Here is a 13,256-nt window from a genome sequence, read left to right on the forward strand (position 1 = left end):
CGCATGCACTTTCCCCTTTTTCAGTTGGTGTTTTTTTTAAAAATTATTATCTTGCCTCTTCTCACCCTCCTGCCTCTCCCCGCAGTTTACAGGACCTGCAGCGAGGCCGGGCCTCTTCGCACTCTCGTGCGCTCACCCTCCCCTCCGCCCTGCAGTTCGCCAGCTCCCTCCTGCTTCCGCGAGGGGCCATCCACGAAGCCTGCAACTTCGACGACACGTCTGAAGGTGCCGTGCACTACTTCTACGACGAGAGCGGTGAGCGAGGGGCGGGCGGACACCGCATGGGAAAAGGGGGGGCCGAGCCACAGGAGGTGCTTCTCCGCCTGGTTCTCCCTTTGTTTTATTCTGAATTTTAAATTATTGGTGTTCATGTTCAAAGGTTCATGTTGTCATATTTTGTAAGCTGCTCAGAAGCAGCCTTTGAAAACTGCTTAGAAGCGGCAGTGGCTTTTTTTGTGGGATGCTGTCAGGGATTGGACTGAAGAGGAATGGTGGGGGCCGCTCCCCCTTCTCCTGAACCTTCCTGAGAACGGGAGGACAGTATAGATTTAGAACAGTGGTTTGCAGAGGGGCATAGTTCAGAGGCTGCAGAAGGCAGAAGCTGGGAAATAATTCGAAGATAAACCGCAGGAAGAAGAACAAGCACCAGGGGAGAGACAGCTGACAGACTCAGTCTTCGGAAAGCATTCCTGACCACCCCTGCCTCCCAGAACCAGGCGTGCATTACGGGTAGTAGAGCAGAGAGCTCAGAGACAGAAATCTCAGATTAACCGGTGCAGGGGTGACGTAGAATAGGGACGACGTAGGTGGGTGGGACTGTATTTGGAGCAACGCCATCATGGCCTAGATACTACATTCCTTTGTCTCTCTCTGTGAATACTGAATAAATTATGTGGTAAGGACTCTTCGTGTTTTCTGCATTTTTGGCTGCCACTGGGGGAGGGATAGGATTCCCTGAGCCTTGACAGATACCCTCCTCGGAGAGGTGCACCTGTATTCCTCATCAGTGACTTTCAGGAGGAATTTGAAATTGTTCCTGTTTACCCCGAGATCACTGTTTTCAGACAGTTTTTAACTAATTTTTAAAGAAAATTTTAAATTAATGGTAACTGTTTATAGAGTGTTTTTTAAAAATATTTTGTTATTGATATGTTTGCTACCCTGCGATAAGAAAGGTAAAATACTACTACTGGTACTACTACTATTATTATTATTATTATAATTATTATTAGTGGTGTAAAATTTAAATAATAATAGTAATTCAGGAGGGCAGGTCTTGCTTCGAGGTCGTTCACCAGTGTTTTGTGGACAGGGCTAGGTTCCCTTCACCTCAGGAGGATTTTGTTCAGTGTAATACAGTCGTGCCTTGGATCCCGAACACCCGGGAACTCGGATTTTTTGGCTCCCGAACGCCGCAAACCCGGAAGTGAGTGTTTCGGTTTGTGAATGTTCTTTTGGAACCTGAACATCCGACGGGGCTTCTGCGGCTTCTGATTGACTGCAGGACCTTCCTGCAGCCAATCAGAAGCCGCGATTTGGTTTTCAAACGTTTTGGAAGTTGAACGGACTTCTGGAATTTATTTCTTTCTTTGTGGTATGTACAACTCACCCCGTTGTCCAAAGGTCCCAGGTTGTGGTACACATATCTTATTGAAAACAATATATCGGCTGAAACCGAAACACAGAAACCATCATAAAATCTCAATAAGAATGACTGCACAGCAGTGAGAACCAGAATAAAAACACATTCACCGGGTAAAGAGGTGCATCTTTACCTGCCAACATGGCTGAAGCATGACACACCTCAGAGGGGAAGTTGTTATGAAAATACGGAGCCACCACCGAGAAGGCCCTGCTCATGCACATCGCTGGGTGATAGGATTACAAGCAGGGCCTCCCCTGTAGATCTTAAATTTAAGGGCAGGATGATAAAGGAAGTGGTGTCTGCCAGAATGTACCTTGGCTCCACTCCCTGAATAAGTGGATGCCCTCATTTCTCTTTGCCTCTCTGCATTTGCATGTAGAAGGTCCCAGCTTCAATATTCCTATCCTTTCCCCCTTTCTCTCCAGGGGTCCGGCGCTCATACACTTTCGGACTAGCCGGGGGTGGCTACGAGAATCCTGTGGCACAGCAAGTCAGTGCAGAGCACGGAACCAACAGTGGCTGGTGAGGCCTCCTGTGTTCTAAACTTGAGCTGCTGATGTAGCATGTGGATGTGGGCTTTCTGGAAAGCTTTGAAAGTTGCGGCGAGTGGGGGTGGGGGAGATTCTGGAAAAAGTTTGCCATGGTCCTAAACTCATGGCTAAGTTAGCATGTTTATAATGAGGTAATCACTTGTAATAATCATTAGTAAATATCATCTTCTCATAATAATCATTAGTAAACAAATCTTTTCTTTAAAGAAAGATACACTACAATCCTATACCCACTTAACTGCAAGGCAGTCCCACTGAACTCAATGAAGCTTACATCTCAGTAGCCATTTATGATTGCACTTTTGGGTGGTTTGAACATTGCTGCATTCAAGGCTTTCCTGGAACATTTGATTTTTGTTGAAATACTTGTAAATCTTTTAAAGATACGATAGCTCAGGAGCATATATTTCCCTCATTCGACATACAGTCAGGCTAAACCTGTTGAAATCAATGGACATTAGGGGACTCTCAATCATTATCTAGATCAGGGTTTCCCAAACACTGAGCTGCATAGATAAATGGCTGGACTCTTTATAAGGCCGCTTCCTGTGTTCCTTGTCTAATGGTTTTAGGCCAGGCAGGAGCCATAGCTCAGTGGAAGGCGCATCATTTGCATGCAGAAGGCCCCAGCTTCAATTCCTGGTGGGGCCAGTTAGGGCTGGGAGAGCTCCCTGGAGCCCAGATGCCAGTCAGTGCAAGACAGTACTGAGCTAGACCGACAAATGGCCTGGCTCAGTTTCAGACAGCTTCCTGCCTTCCTCCTCTGGTTGTGACTGGGGAGACCCAGGTTCGAATCCCCCTCTTAGCCATGAAATCCAGCTTCCTGCATTCCTCCTCTGGTTGTGACTGGGGAGACCCAGGCTCAAATCCCCCTCTTAGCCATGAAACTCAGTGGGTGATCTCAGTCCAGTCACCAGATCTTAGCCTAACCTACTCATGGGGTTGTTGTGAGGATACAGTAGGTCAGGCACCCCCAAACTGCAGCCCTCCAGATGTTTTGGCCTACAACTCCCATGATCCCTAGCTAACAGGACCAGTGGTCAGGGATGATGGGAATTGCAGTCGAAAACATCTGGAGGGCCGGAGTTTGGGGATGCCTGCAGTAGGTGATGGCAAGAACCAGGGAGCTACTAACGGGACTGTAAACCTAATCAAGAAATAGCTTGAATTGGTATCATGCGTTGGTTATCCGAAAGTAACTGATGGTGAAAGTGTAGGGAATCTGTGGCCCTTCAAATGTTGCCGGACTCCAACTCCCATCAGCCTCCAGCCAGCATGGGGTTGATGGGAGTTGTAGTCCAGCAACATGTGGAGGCCTGCAGCTTCCCTATTCCTGAAGTAAGCAAACTCCCACTCATAGGACCTTATTTGGTTGGTTGCCCTGGGACACATGCCTCCCATCATCACCCTATCTCGGGCGATCGCTCCCCCATCACACTCCTCCTCTGTTTGCTTTGGCAGGGACAGGCATTCACATTCCTCCAGCTTCAACTCTGCAGAGGTGCCGGAAGGGACGCCTGCCCTTACGCTGCTGCAGCCACGCCCCGTGGTTCTTCAGGGCATGCAAGTGCGCCGGGTACCACTGGAAATCCCCGAGGTGAGGCCCTGGGACCCAGGTGGCAACACTGAAATCGCTTGGGCTTCCTCGGAAAGAGCCTTGGTTGGGTTGCATTGCTTTGTAAGGCCTCAAATGTGGGAAATTACAGGTAGAAGAGGTATAAACCTGAAAATAAGCAGCTGGGTCTGTTTGTGCTTTTAAGCTCTCCTCCTTGCTTGGGTGGTAAGACTTGCTCAGCATGCCAGCTCTGGAAGACTAGGGGTGCTTCCCGGAGATCTTGCAGGAACTCAGATTGCCCTGCGAGATCTCATGAGAGCATCTGAGAGCCGTTGCACACAGCAGGCCTTCCCCGCTAAATAAGGCAGAGAGCTTAAAAGCTCTTTCTGTGCTGAGTAACTCGAGGGGAATTGGACACAAAAGAGCTTTGCATCTCTCTGCGTTGCTTGGGTGTAACCTGCGCAATTTCAACCAACCTGCCTTCAACCACATGTGGTTGGAGTTGCACAAGTTACATGTGTGTAAAATGCAGCCATACTCTATTTGAAGCTGAAGCTGAGGCTCCAATACTTTGGCCACATGATGAGAAGAGACGACTCCCTGGAAAAGACCCTGATGCTGGGAAAGATGGAGGGCACTAGGAGAAGGGGGCAACAGAGGACGAGATGGTCGGACAGTGTTCTCGAAGCTACCAACATGAGTCTGACCAAACTGCGGGAGGTAGTGGAAGACTGCCTGGCGTGCTCTGGTCCATGGGGTCACAAAGAGTCAGACATGACTAAATGACTAAACAACAACAACTCTATTTGATCTTCCAAGTCCTAGTCCAACACTCAGACCACTGCACCACACTGGCTTCCTAGAGTACTACTGCTATAGGGCAGCTCTATAAATTAAGGAGGTAAATAAATATGGGGATCTGATATTAGAGAAGGATCTGAAATAGTTTACTTGAAACAAAATAAAAAAATTATTTCCAGTAGCACCCTAGAGACCTCTAACTAGTTTACTTGAAGTTTGTTTAATTCTGGATTGATGTTTTCGTGTGTTGCAAACCGATTTTTCTTCCTTTAAAATACAAATCGGTATAGAAATGAAATTAATAATAATAATATACTCCCCCAGTTTATTGCAATTGTGAAAAACGGGCTTAGCAGAATTCGATTTTTCTGGGACAAAAACTGAAGGAGGCAGGGGCAGAGTGATTGAAAAGTAAGAGAGAATTGAGAAAGGGGGCATTATTTGTGGGTTCAGCTTTTACTTTCTGGCCAGGAGGCAAAGTCTCTTTCCTTTTCCTTTTAAACGGTTTTGGGGGTGATGGGATGGGTCCTGAGTGGAGTGGCAGAACCGATCCAGTTAATTGGCTGTTTTCCGCAGCATGGGCGTAGGCAGGGGGGGCCAGGAGGGGGCAATTGCCCCCCTAGAAGCAGGGCCACTGGCCAGCCTGCCCCACTGCCCGCCCGGTGCCGTCTCCCTTCTCCCTGGCTGGCTGTGGGGCGGGCGGCGGGAAAGCACCAGAGCCGCGCAAAGCGTTTGGCTGGCTTTCCCTCCCTCCGCCCCACAGCCAGCAAGGGAGAAGGGAGACGTCCCTTCTAGCCGGCTGGCTGTGGGGCGGGCGGAGGGAAAGCCAGGCAACCGCTTTGCGCGGCTCTGAGGCTTTCCCTCCACCTGCCCCAGCGATTGCAGAGGGGGAGGAGGGAGTCGGAGCAGCCCGATTTCGGGCTGATCCTGGCTCCCCCTCGTCCCTTCCTATCGCGGAGGGGGAGGAGGGAGTCAGAGCAGCCCGATTTCGGGCTGATCCTGGCTCCCCCTCGCCCCTTCCGATCGTGGAGGGGGAGGAGGGAGTCGGAGCAGCCCGATTTCGGGCTGATCCTGGCTCCCCCTCGTCCCTTACGATCGCGGAGGGGGGGGAGGGAGTCGGAGCAGCCCGATTTCGGGCTGATCCTGGCTCCCCCTCGTCCCTTCCTATCGCGGAGGGGGAGGAGGGAGTCGGAGCAGCCCGATTTCGGGCTGATCCTGGCTCCCCCTCGTCCCTTCCGATCGTGGAGGGGGAGGAGGGAGTCGGAGCAGCCCGATTTCGGGCTGATCCTGGCTCCCCCTCGTCCCTTCCTATCGCGGAGGGGGAGGAGGGAGTCGGAGCAGCCCGATTTCGGGCTGCTCCGATGTGGCCCCGCCCCCGCCCCTTGGCCCCGCCCCTTGCTCCCCGCCCCTTGCCCCCCCTGATTTTCATCCTGGCTACGCCCCTGTTCCGCAGTTTGACCTTCTGGACCAGGAATCGCTGCACGAATCCCAGGAGAACACGCTGATGATTGAGGACAAATGCCACCCGCGCCAATACTACAAGTTCTGGGTGCTGCCCGGACGCTGGATGCGAGTGCGCTACGACCGCCTGGCCTTGCTGGCTCTGCTGGACCGGTAAGTGACACACGCAGCTGCTCGTCCAGCCGGGATCCAGGCAGTCCTGTCTCCCCAGTGATGCTTCTTTCTGCAAAAGGTGCCACTGGGCATATGCCAGCCATAAAGGTGCAAGATGAGGCCGGCAAAGTCTCTCAGGCAACTGCTGAATGGACGGCTGGCACCTCCTTGGTTACAAGCTGTCCAGATCTTTGGGTTTCTGAAGCCTGTTTGCAACCTCACAGCATTGGAAAGCTGTAGCCCAAATGGCCGCATCTGCCAGGCAGTCACAAGATACGGATTTGCTCATGAGCCCCTGGGTGGATTTGGACAATACTTTTGAGAAAAATAGCAGAACCCTTTTGAAAACAAAGCAACCCCCTGCCTGTTTCTGATCTCCACCGTGTCCCTGGAATGCCACTTAAGTGTGCTGAAAGGTGAAAACTGGGCTTTCCGATTCAACATAAGGAAGCAGATCTTAGTTGCGCATTTTTCTAATGACCAACCGGGATGGAACAGTTCAAGGAGAAGTCCCTGCTGCCTCGCGATGACGGGAGCAGCCCCTGCCTTCCTCCTCTTCCCTCCCCTGCTCCCTATTTCTGCCAGGTGGCAGTGGATGGTCAGTGATGCTCCATTCTTCCTCCACCCCTCCAGGAACCGGCAAGTGGCAGAGAACGTGTTTGTGGTGGTGCTGGTGAGCCTGGTAGCTTTCCTTGGATACCTCCTCCTCCTCCAGGGCTTCTTCCGGGACATTTGGGTGTTCCAGTTCTGCGTGGTCATTGCCAGCTGCCAATACTCTCTGCTGAAGGTGAGTCCATGGAGCCCTGTCTGCGGCTGAGCATGTAGCTCTGCCATTCGATGAGTGTCTTTTCAGTACTGCTTCCCTCCTCCCCCGGTTGTCCTGAGGGTGCATTTTCTCTGCAAGGAGGCCTGATGTATCTAAACCCCCCCCCCTTTCCTGACATCTTCTTTTTCAGAGTGTCCAACCTGATGCTGCTTCGCCAATGCATGTGAGTATCAAACTGCTGGGAATTTGAGCAGGCTTGAGAAAGAGAGAGTGTGTGTGTGTGTGTGTGTGCACGCACACACACACACACAAGGATAGCAGATACGGCTTTGGTTGATTAAGGATGCTTCCCTTGGATGCACTTTTGTGCATGCTGTGTGGAATCAGTTTGTTAGTGGGCCTCATGCACCTGAGAGCTGGGAGCGGGAGGACAGGACAGGAAGCACCATTCGCCGGGGTGTGTGCAATGAGGGCAATTGCTCTCAACCAGGTGTGGGAACCTCTGGCCTGTGGTCCAACCTTGTTCCACCAGGGTTTCCAGTTTGATAGGCTGGGCATTGGAATGGACCTTTAAAGCCCTAAATGGCTTATTCCCTGTATACCCTAAGGCAGTGTTTCCCAACCTTGTGCCTACAGCTGTTTTCGGACTACAATTCCCATCATTCCTGACCACTGGTCTTGCTAGCTAGGGATGATGGGAGTTGTAGTCCAAAAATATCTGGAGGCACAAGGTTGGGAAACACTGCCCTAAGGAGCATCTCCATCCCAGTCATTCAGTCTGGACACTGAGGTCCAGCTCCAAGGGCCTTCTGGCAGTTCCCTCATTGCGGGAAGTGAGGTTGCAGGGAACCAGGCAGAGGGCCTGTGGAATGCCCTCCTGTCAGATATCAAAGAGATAAACAATTACATGACTTTCAGTAGACATCTGAAGGCAGCCCTGTATAGGGAAAATGTGAGTGTTTGATGCTTTATTGTGTCTAATTTGTTGGAAGCCACCCAGAGTGATTGGGGCAGCCCAGTCAGATAGGCAGCATATAAATATATTATTATTATTTATTATTATTATTATTGAAGGAGGCTTGACTCACCCACTGATGGGCCAAGGGGGTTCATGCACCTGGCTCGGGTGCAGGAGAGACCTCCCTATTTCTCACACAATCAAAACCCTGCAGGAAGTTGATGGGCAGGAAGGTCAGTCCTACCTTGTTTGGACACAGGAGGTTCCCAAGTGCCCAGCAGCCAGGTGATTTTCGTGCACAATGCCAGCCACTGCACAATTGATTTTAACAGCCAGGTAGCGGCATCAGGGGAGGTGGGGAAATACAAGGGGAGCGCAGAAGAGGCAAAGTATATTTCTAGGTGGATGAGTTGTAAGATCTCTGAAAGAAAAATGTCAGCATGTTTACTGACTGGAGGAGTCCAGCTTACCTCCCCTCCCGGTGCCACCGATGGAGACATATGACCTGGCTATCATCCAGCATGCTAATGAAGAATGGGAGGGGCCTGATAAGGATCTGGCCTGTGGAACCAGCCCCCTGCTCCTTGCTGCCTTCTTCTGCGTGCATGAAAGATGGCCTTGGAAGGCAGACATGAAGACCTCACAGCCTTGTGCTAGTTGCTGTCCGTAAGAGAAAGCACCTCTGGCCCCTGCTCTCAAGGGGGCTTTTTTGCTTTCCCTTCCTCCGGCAGGGGCACAACTGGATCATCGCCTACAGCCGCCCCGTTTACTTCTGCGTGGCGTGCCTCTTGATTTGGTTTCTGGACCTCTGCGCCCACGCCGTGCCCCTCCCACCCGTCTCCTTCTATGACCTCACCCTCTTCTCCGCCGGCTTCTTCTACTGCGCCCGAGACGTGGCGATCGGTGAGTGGCTGGCGGGGTGGCCCGTGGCTGGCGAGAGAATCCCCGGGCAGCTCATGGGGGTCATTCGAACGTCCGTGGCTTGATTCCGTTTTTTTTCTTTTCTCACCCAGTTTTCACCCTCTGCTTCCCGGCCATCTTCCTATTCGGACTCCTCCCCCAAGTCAACACTTGCTTCATGTACCTTCTGGAGCAAGTGGACATGAACATCTTTGGTGGAACAGGTGCAGAGAGAAGAGGGGAAGGGTGAAAGGGGCGGGGGTAGTGCTGGGGGTGGGTGGGGCTGAGGGGGTCTCGGGGTTCTGCTGGAGGTACAGAGCACATTCCTCTTCGTCCTCCCCGGTTCACGTGGGAAAGGGACAATGCATTGCCGAGCTAAGCATCTGTAGTAGAGCCGGGTATGGACTGTAGCACTTCAAACCGTGGGTCCAAGGTGGGACTCCCATAGTGCAGAGTGCAAGAGGCACTACAGAAGTTGGAGGGGCTCAGAACTGAGGGACTGGGTCAGGAGGTCGATCCGCTCGTAGCTGCGACTCCACCCTGCCTCCAAGCCAATTTGTCAGTCCCTGAAATGTTTTAAAAGCTCTCCCTTGTCTCCCTCCACTCTCCCAATCTGTTGATGCAGAGGCAGGTGGAAATAACAGGGTCAGAGGTGCACAGAGGAGTGGGCTGCACCTCTCCCCCCACTCCGCCCACAGGACTTAGTGTCCTAGAACTGTAGGGCCTGGAAGGGACCCCCAGGGTCATTTAGTCCAACCCCCTGCAGTGCAGGAATCGCGCCTCATCATGACTGTGCAGGGATCACCGGGGTGGGGTACCGGTTGCTGGAAGCTGGCACGGGAGGCGAGAGTGCTCTTGTGCTTGGGTTGTGGCTGCAGGAGTGGTATGGGGCAGATGAGAGGGAGCCAGCGTAGGACGCCCTGCTTGTGAGATCAGCACTGAGTGCTGATCTGCTACCGGGCCAATTTCAAGGTGTTGGCGCTGACAAATAAAGCCCTATTCAGCTCAGGGCCCAGGTCGCTTTAGAGAGCACCTTTACAACCCAGTACATTGCTGTGGTCTGCGGGAAATTTCCTCCTGCAAGTTCCTAAGATCTCAGAAGCAGCCTCTGCAGTAGCTCAGAGGAGCAGGGCTTGTAGACCCTGTTCTGTGGACTGTTCCTGTCCAGAGATGACACCCAGGCACCCATGATCTGCACTGTCCAGAAACAGTTGAATACATTTTTGTTCCGGCAAGCTCTCCCTGCTTGATAAGTGTTTCTTACCTATGAGTTTCTACTTTGTTAGGGTTTCAGTCTTGTTTTAAACCTACCTGTTGTTTTTGTGCTTTTAACGGTTTATAATTATTGTGTGTAAATCACCTTGAGACAGTGGTTTAGAAGGCAATTGATACATTGATTGTAATAATACAATTGTACCTTGGAAGTCGAATGGAATCCGTTCGACTTCCAAAACATTCCAGAACCAAATCGCGGCTTCTGATTGGCTGCAGGAAGCTCCGTCGAACAATCGGGTTCCAAAAGAATGTTTGCAAACCGGAACAGTCACTTCCGGGTTTGCGGCATTCGGGAGCCAAAATGTCCAAGTTCCAGGGCGTTCGGGATCCAAGGTACGACTGTAATGATGATAATTTATGGTGCTGCCTTCTCTCTTTCTTTCTCTCTCTCTCTCCACCCACAGCTGCCACCAGTCCCCTCACTGCCCTTGTTGCTCTCCTGCGCAGCCTCCTCGTGGCTGCCCTTCTGTACGGTTTCTGCCTTGGGGCCATCAAGGTACCTGACCTCTGTGGGGAGCGAACGGGCCAGACTTGCCTTTGGGGAATGGGCCGGGGCTGGGTGTTGGCATTGAGCTCCAGGGCAGGTTCAGGTGGTTTGCTTTTTGGTCACACTGCAACCTTTTGGTCTGAAGCAATGGTGCCATCTAGGTTGAGGGGGGGGGTGTTTCCACTTTTGGCTGCCTGCTAGGGCTGTGTATTGCTGGCTTTGGGTTTCGGGCGGGGGCTTTGAGGGTGTTGCGGTTTTCTCTGAGTCTGATTGGTTTAGTTTCTCTCCTCTTTATTCTCTCCCAGACTCCGTGGGGTGACCAGCACGTGCCCGTCCTCTTCTCCGTCTTCTGTGGCCTCCTCATGGCACTCTCGTATCACCTGAGCCGCCAGAGCAGTGACCCGACTGTGCTCTGGTCTGTATCCCACCCGGGATGGATCAGGAGTGCAACCTGCAGCAGCAGAGAGCAAGGAGGGAGTTGGGACTCCTGAGTGGCAGGGAGACAATTCCAGGGGGCGTGGGGAGAGAGCAGGGTTTGCAATCAATACCTGCTGGGAGGTGGAAGGATGAGAGAGGGGAGGAGTGCTGGGGACAGTGGAGCAGATTCCTATGGGAGGTGGTGGACTCTCCTTTCTTGAAGCTTTTGAAGCAGAGGTTGGATGGCCGTCGGTTATGTGTGATCTAGTTCAGTGTTTCTCAACCTTTTTTGGGCCAAGGCACACTTGTTCCATGAAAAAAATCACGAGGCACACCACCATTAAAAAAGTTAAAAAATTTAACTCTGTGCCGCCCTATATTGACTATAGAATTATGACTGTAAGAAACACTTGCCAATTGCTGTGTTGGTTGCAATCTCCTGTAATAAGTCTTCACAAGCCGCTGATTTCTCTGCCAGCACAATCCTTTGCTCAGCAAGTTTCAGGTTGAGCTCATCCAGCCAGCTTCTTTAAGTTTGTCTAAAACCACCCTCCCGTGGTGGTGGCTGTTGAGAGCTGTGCTCGCCCTGCGTCATGACCCGGCCGGCTTCCTTTGCGGCAGGTCAGTGTGGAATATTGGCGGCCGCCAGGCACGTGACAATGCAAATCGTCTTTCTCGTCGCCGCACGTCGCGGTACACCAGCCAGCGTCTCGCGGCACACTAGTGTACCGCGGAACAGCGGTTGAGAAACGCTGATCTAGTTGAGATTCCTGCGTTTGCAGGGGTTGGACTAGATGACCCTCGGGGTCCCCTTCCGACTCTACAATTCCATGATTCTATGACTCCACAAGCCGGCTTCATGTAGGGAGAGGCATGAGCCTGCTGGGGATTTCCTAACCCTAGCTCTTCTCTTCCCTGTTTGTCTCCCCCGGACGGGACAGGTCTTTGATACGAAGCAAGATTTTCCCTGAATTTGAAAACCGCAATGTGGAGAGCCCCCCACTTGGCATTAAGGATCCGCTGCCTGAGAAACTACGCAGCTCCCTGGTGAGTAAGGAGGCTTGAGGAATTTGGGTGGGTGTTCAAAAGCTCACTCACCTGAGGCTCAGCCCCCAAATTCATTTGCAAATTGGGCATAGTCTGCACTGAGCCAGGCGGCGGGAGGAGAGCTGCTCTTTTAATTTTTATTTTCTGTGCAACATCCCAGGAAAGGGTAGCACACCATCACCCCAAGGAGCATTTCCATCCACATTTTAAAGTGACAGTGCTTCTTCACTTCTCCAACCGGCTATGAGCTGTAAAATTTAAAAAGTAGGAGGAGTGGGGAAGTTGAAATACAGCCTGTAAACCGCCTTTCATGTGGATTAAATAAAAAAGACCTGCGCTTGCCAAGGGGCTATCTGTTGGTCATGTGCAAAATTGCTGTGGTTTAAGTTCAGGCTGCTCTGTCCATCCCTGCTGGTGAGGTGGATGGGGCAGCCTGGAAAAGGAAAAAGAAGGGGGTCTGCCCAATGCAGTTTTACTTCTTCACTGCTAAATGGTTTCCTAGCAACGGGCCGTCCCAGAATGGTCCATCAGCTTAAAACAGGGCCGTCCAACAGGTGTCCGTGGTAGATCGCGGGATCCTCCTCCCCCACAAAAGCTCAACAACTTTGGTAGATCACTGCCATTTATTTTATAGTGGGAGTAGATCTCAGTAGATCTCAGTCTCTTGAAAGTTGGACATGCCTGGCTTAAAATATCGACATAGTAGCGACCATCCATAAGAGAAAGTTGTGATGGGCTTTTTGAAGAAAGGGGAGCTCCCTGGAGGGTGTGGGGCTCAGGTGTCTGTGTCTCTCTGTGACGCAAGCCAGCCGGCCACCTCTAAAGCAAAGGGCGACGGGCACAGAGAAAGTCCCAGCTTCTCACTTCCTCTTCCTCTTCGCCCCAACGCAGCGGGAGATCCTTCACTCAGACCTGGTCATGTGCCTCGTCATTGCCGTCCTGACATTTGCCATCAGCGCCAGCACCGTCTTCATTGCTCTTGAGGTACCCGTGGGAAGAAAGGCTGGTGGGTTTGGGAGACAGGCTCCAAAGGAGCTTGGGTTCTGCTTTGCGCAGGGAGCAGCAGTGGTTGCCAAGGAGGTGGCCAGCAATCCGTAGCCAAAAGCTTGAGATCATCACAGGTTTGCCGATGTCTGTGGATTGGACCCAGTGGCAGTAATAGGGGTGGTGGGGGTGTTACTAGAGGCAGAAGGAAGGAAGGCAATCGTAGAATCATAGAGCTGGAAGGGACCCTGGCAAT

General features: G+C 51.9%; 1 protein-coding gene across 1 annotated transcript in view; it reads left to right on the forward strand.

Annotated features, from left to right (window-relative positions):
• The window catches only part of PCNX3 (pecanex 3), a 53,283-nt gene that overhangs the window by 17,694 nt on the left and 22,333 nt on the right, over window positions 1–13,256 (forward strand). The window contains exons 8-19 of the mRNA XM_035098162.2: window positions 86–255; window positions 2,071–2,167; window positions 3,658–3,793; window positions 6,006–6,166; window positions 6,800–6,953; window positions 7,123–7,155; window positions 8,622–8,793; window positions 8,904–9,014; window positions 10,470–10,561; window positions 10,858–10,967; window positions 11,911–12,016; window positions 12,908–13,000. Coding sequence (XP_034954053.1) covers window positions 86–255; window positions 2,071–2,167; window positions 3,658–3,793; window positions 6,006–6,166; window positions 6,800–6,953; window positions 7,123–7,155; window positions 8,622–8,793; window positions 8,904–9,014; window positions 10,470–10,561; window positions 10,858–10,967; window positions 11,911–12,016; window positions 12,908–13,000 — 1,435 coding nt within the window. The remainder of the gene's footprint in view (window positions 1–85; window positions 256–2,070; window positions 2,168–3,657; window positions 3,794–6,005; window positions 6,167–6,799; window positions 6,954–7,122; window positions 7,156–8,621; window positions 8,794–8,903; window positions 9,015–10,469; window positions 10,562–10,857; window positions 10,968–11,910; window positions 12,017–12,907; window positions 13,001–13,256) is intronic.

The sequence above is a fragment of the Zootoca vivipara genome, chromosome 17 (assembly GCF_963506605.1).
Source record: "Zootoca vivipara chromosome 17, rZooViv1.1, whole genome shotgun sequence".
NCBI lineage: Eukaryota > Metazoa > Chordata > Lepidosauria > Squamata > Lacertidae > Zootoca > Zootoca vivipara.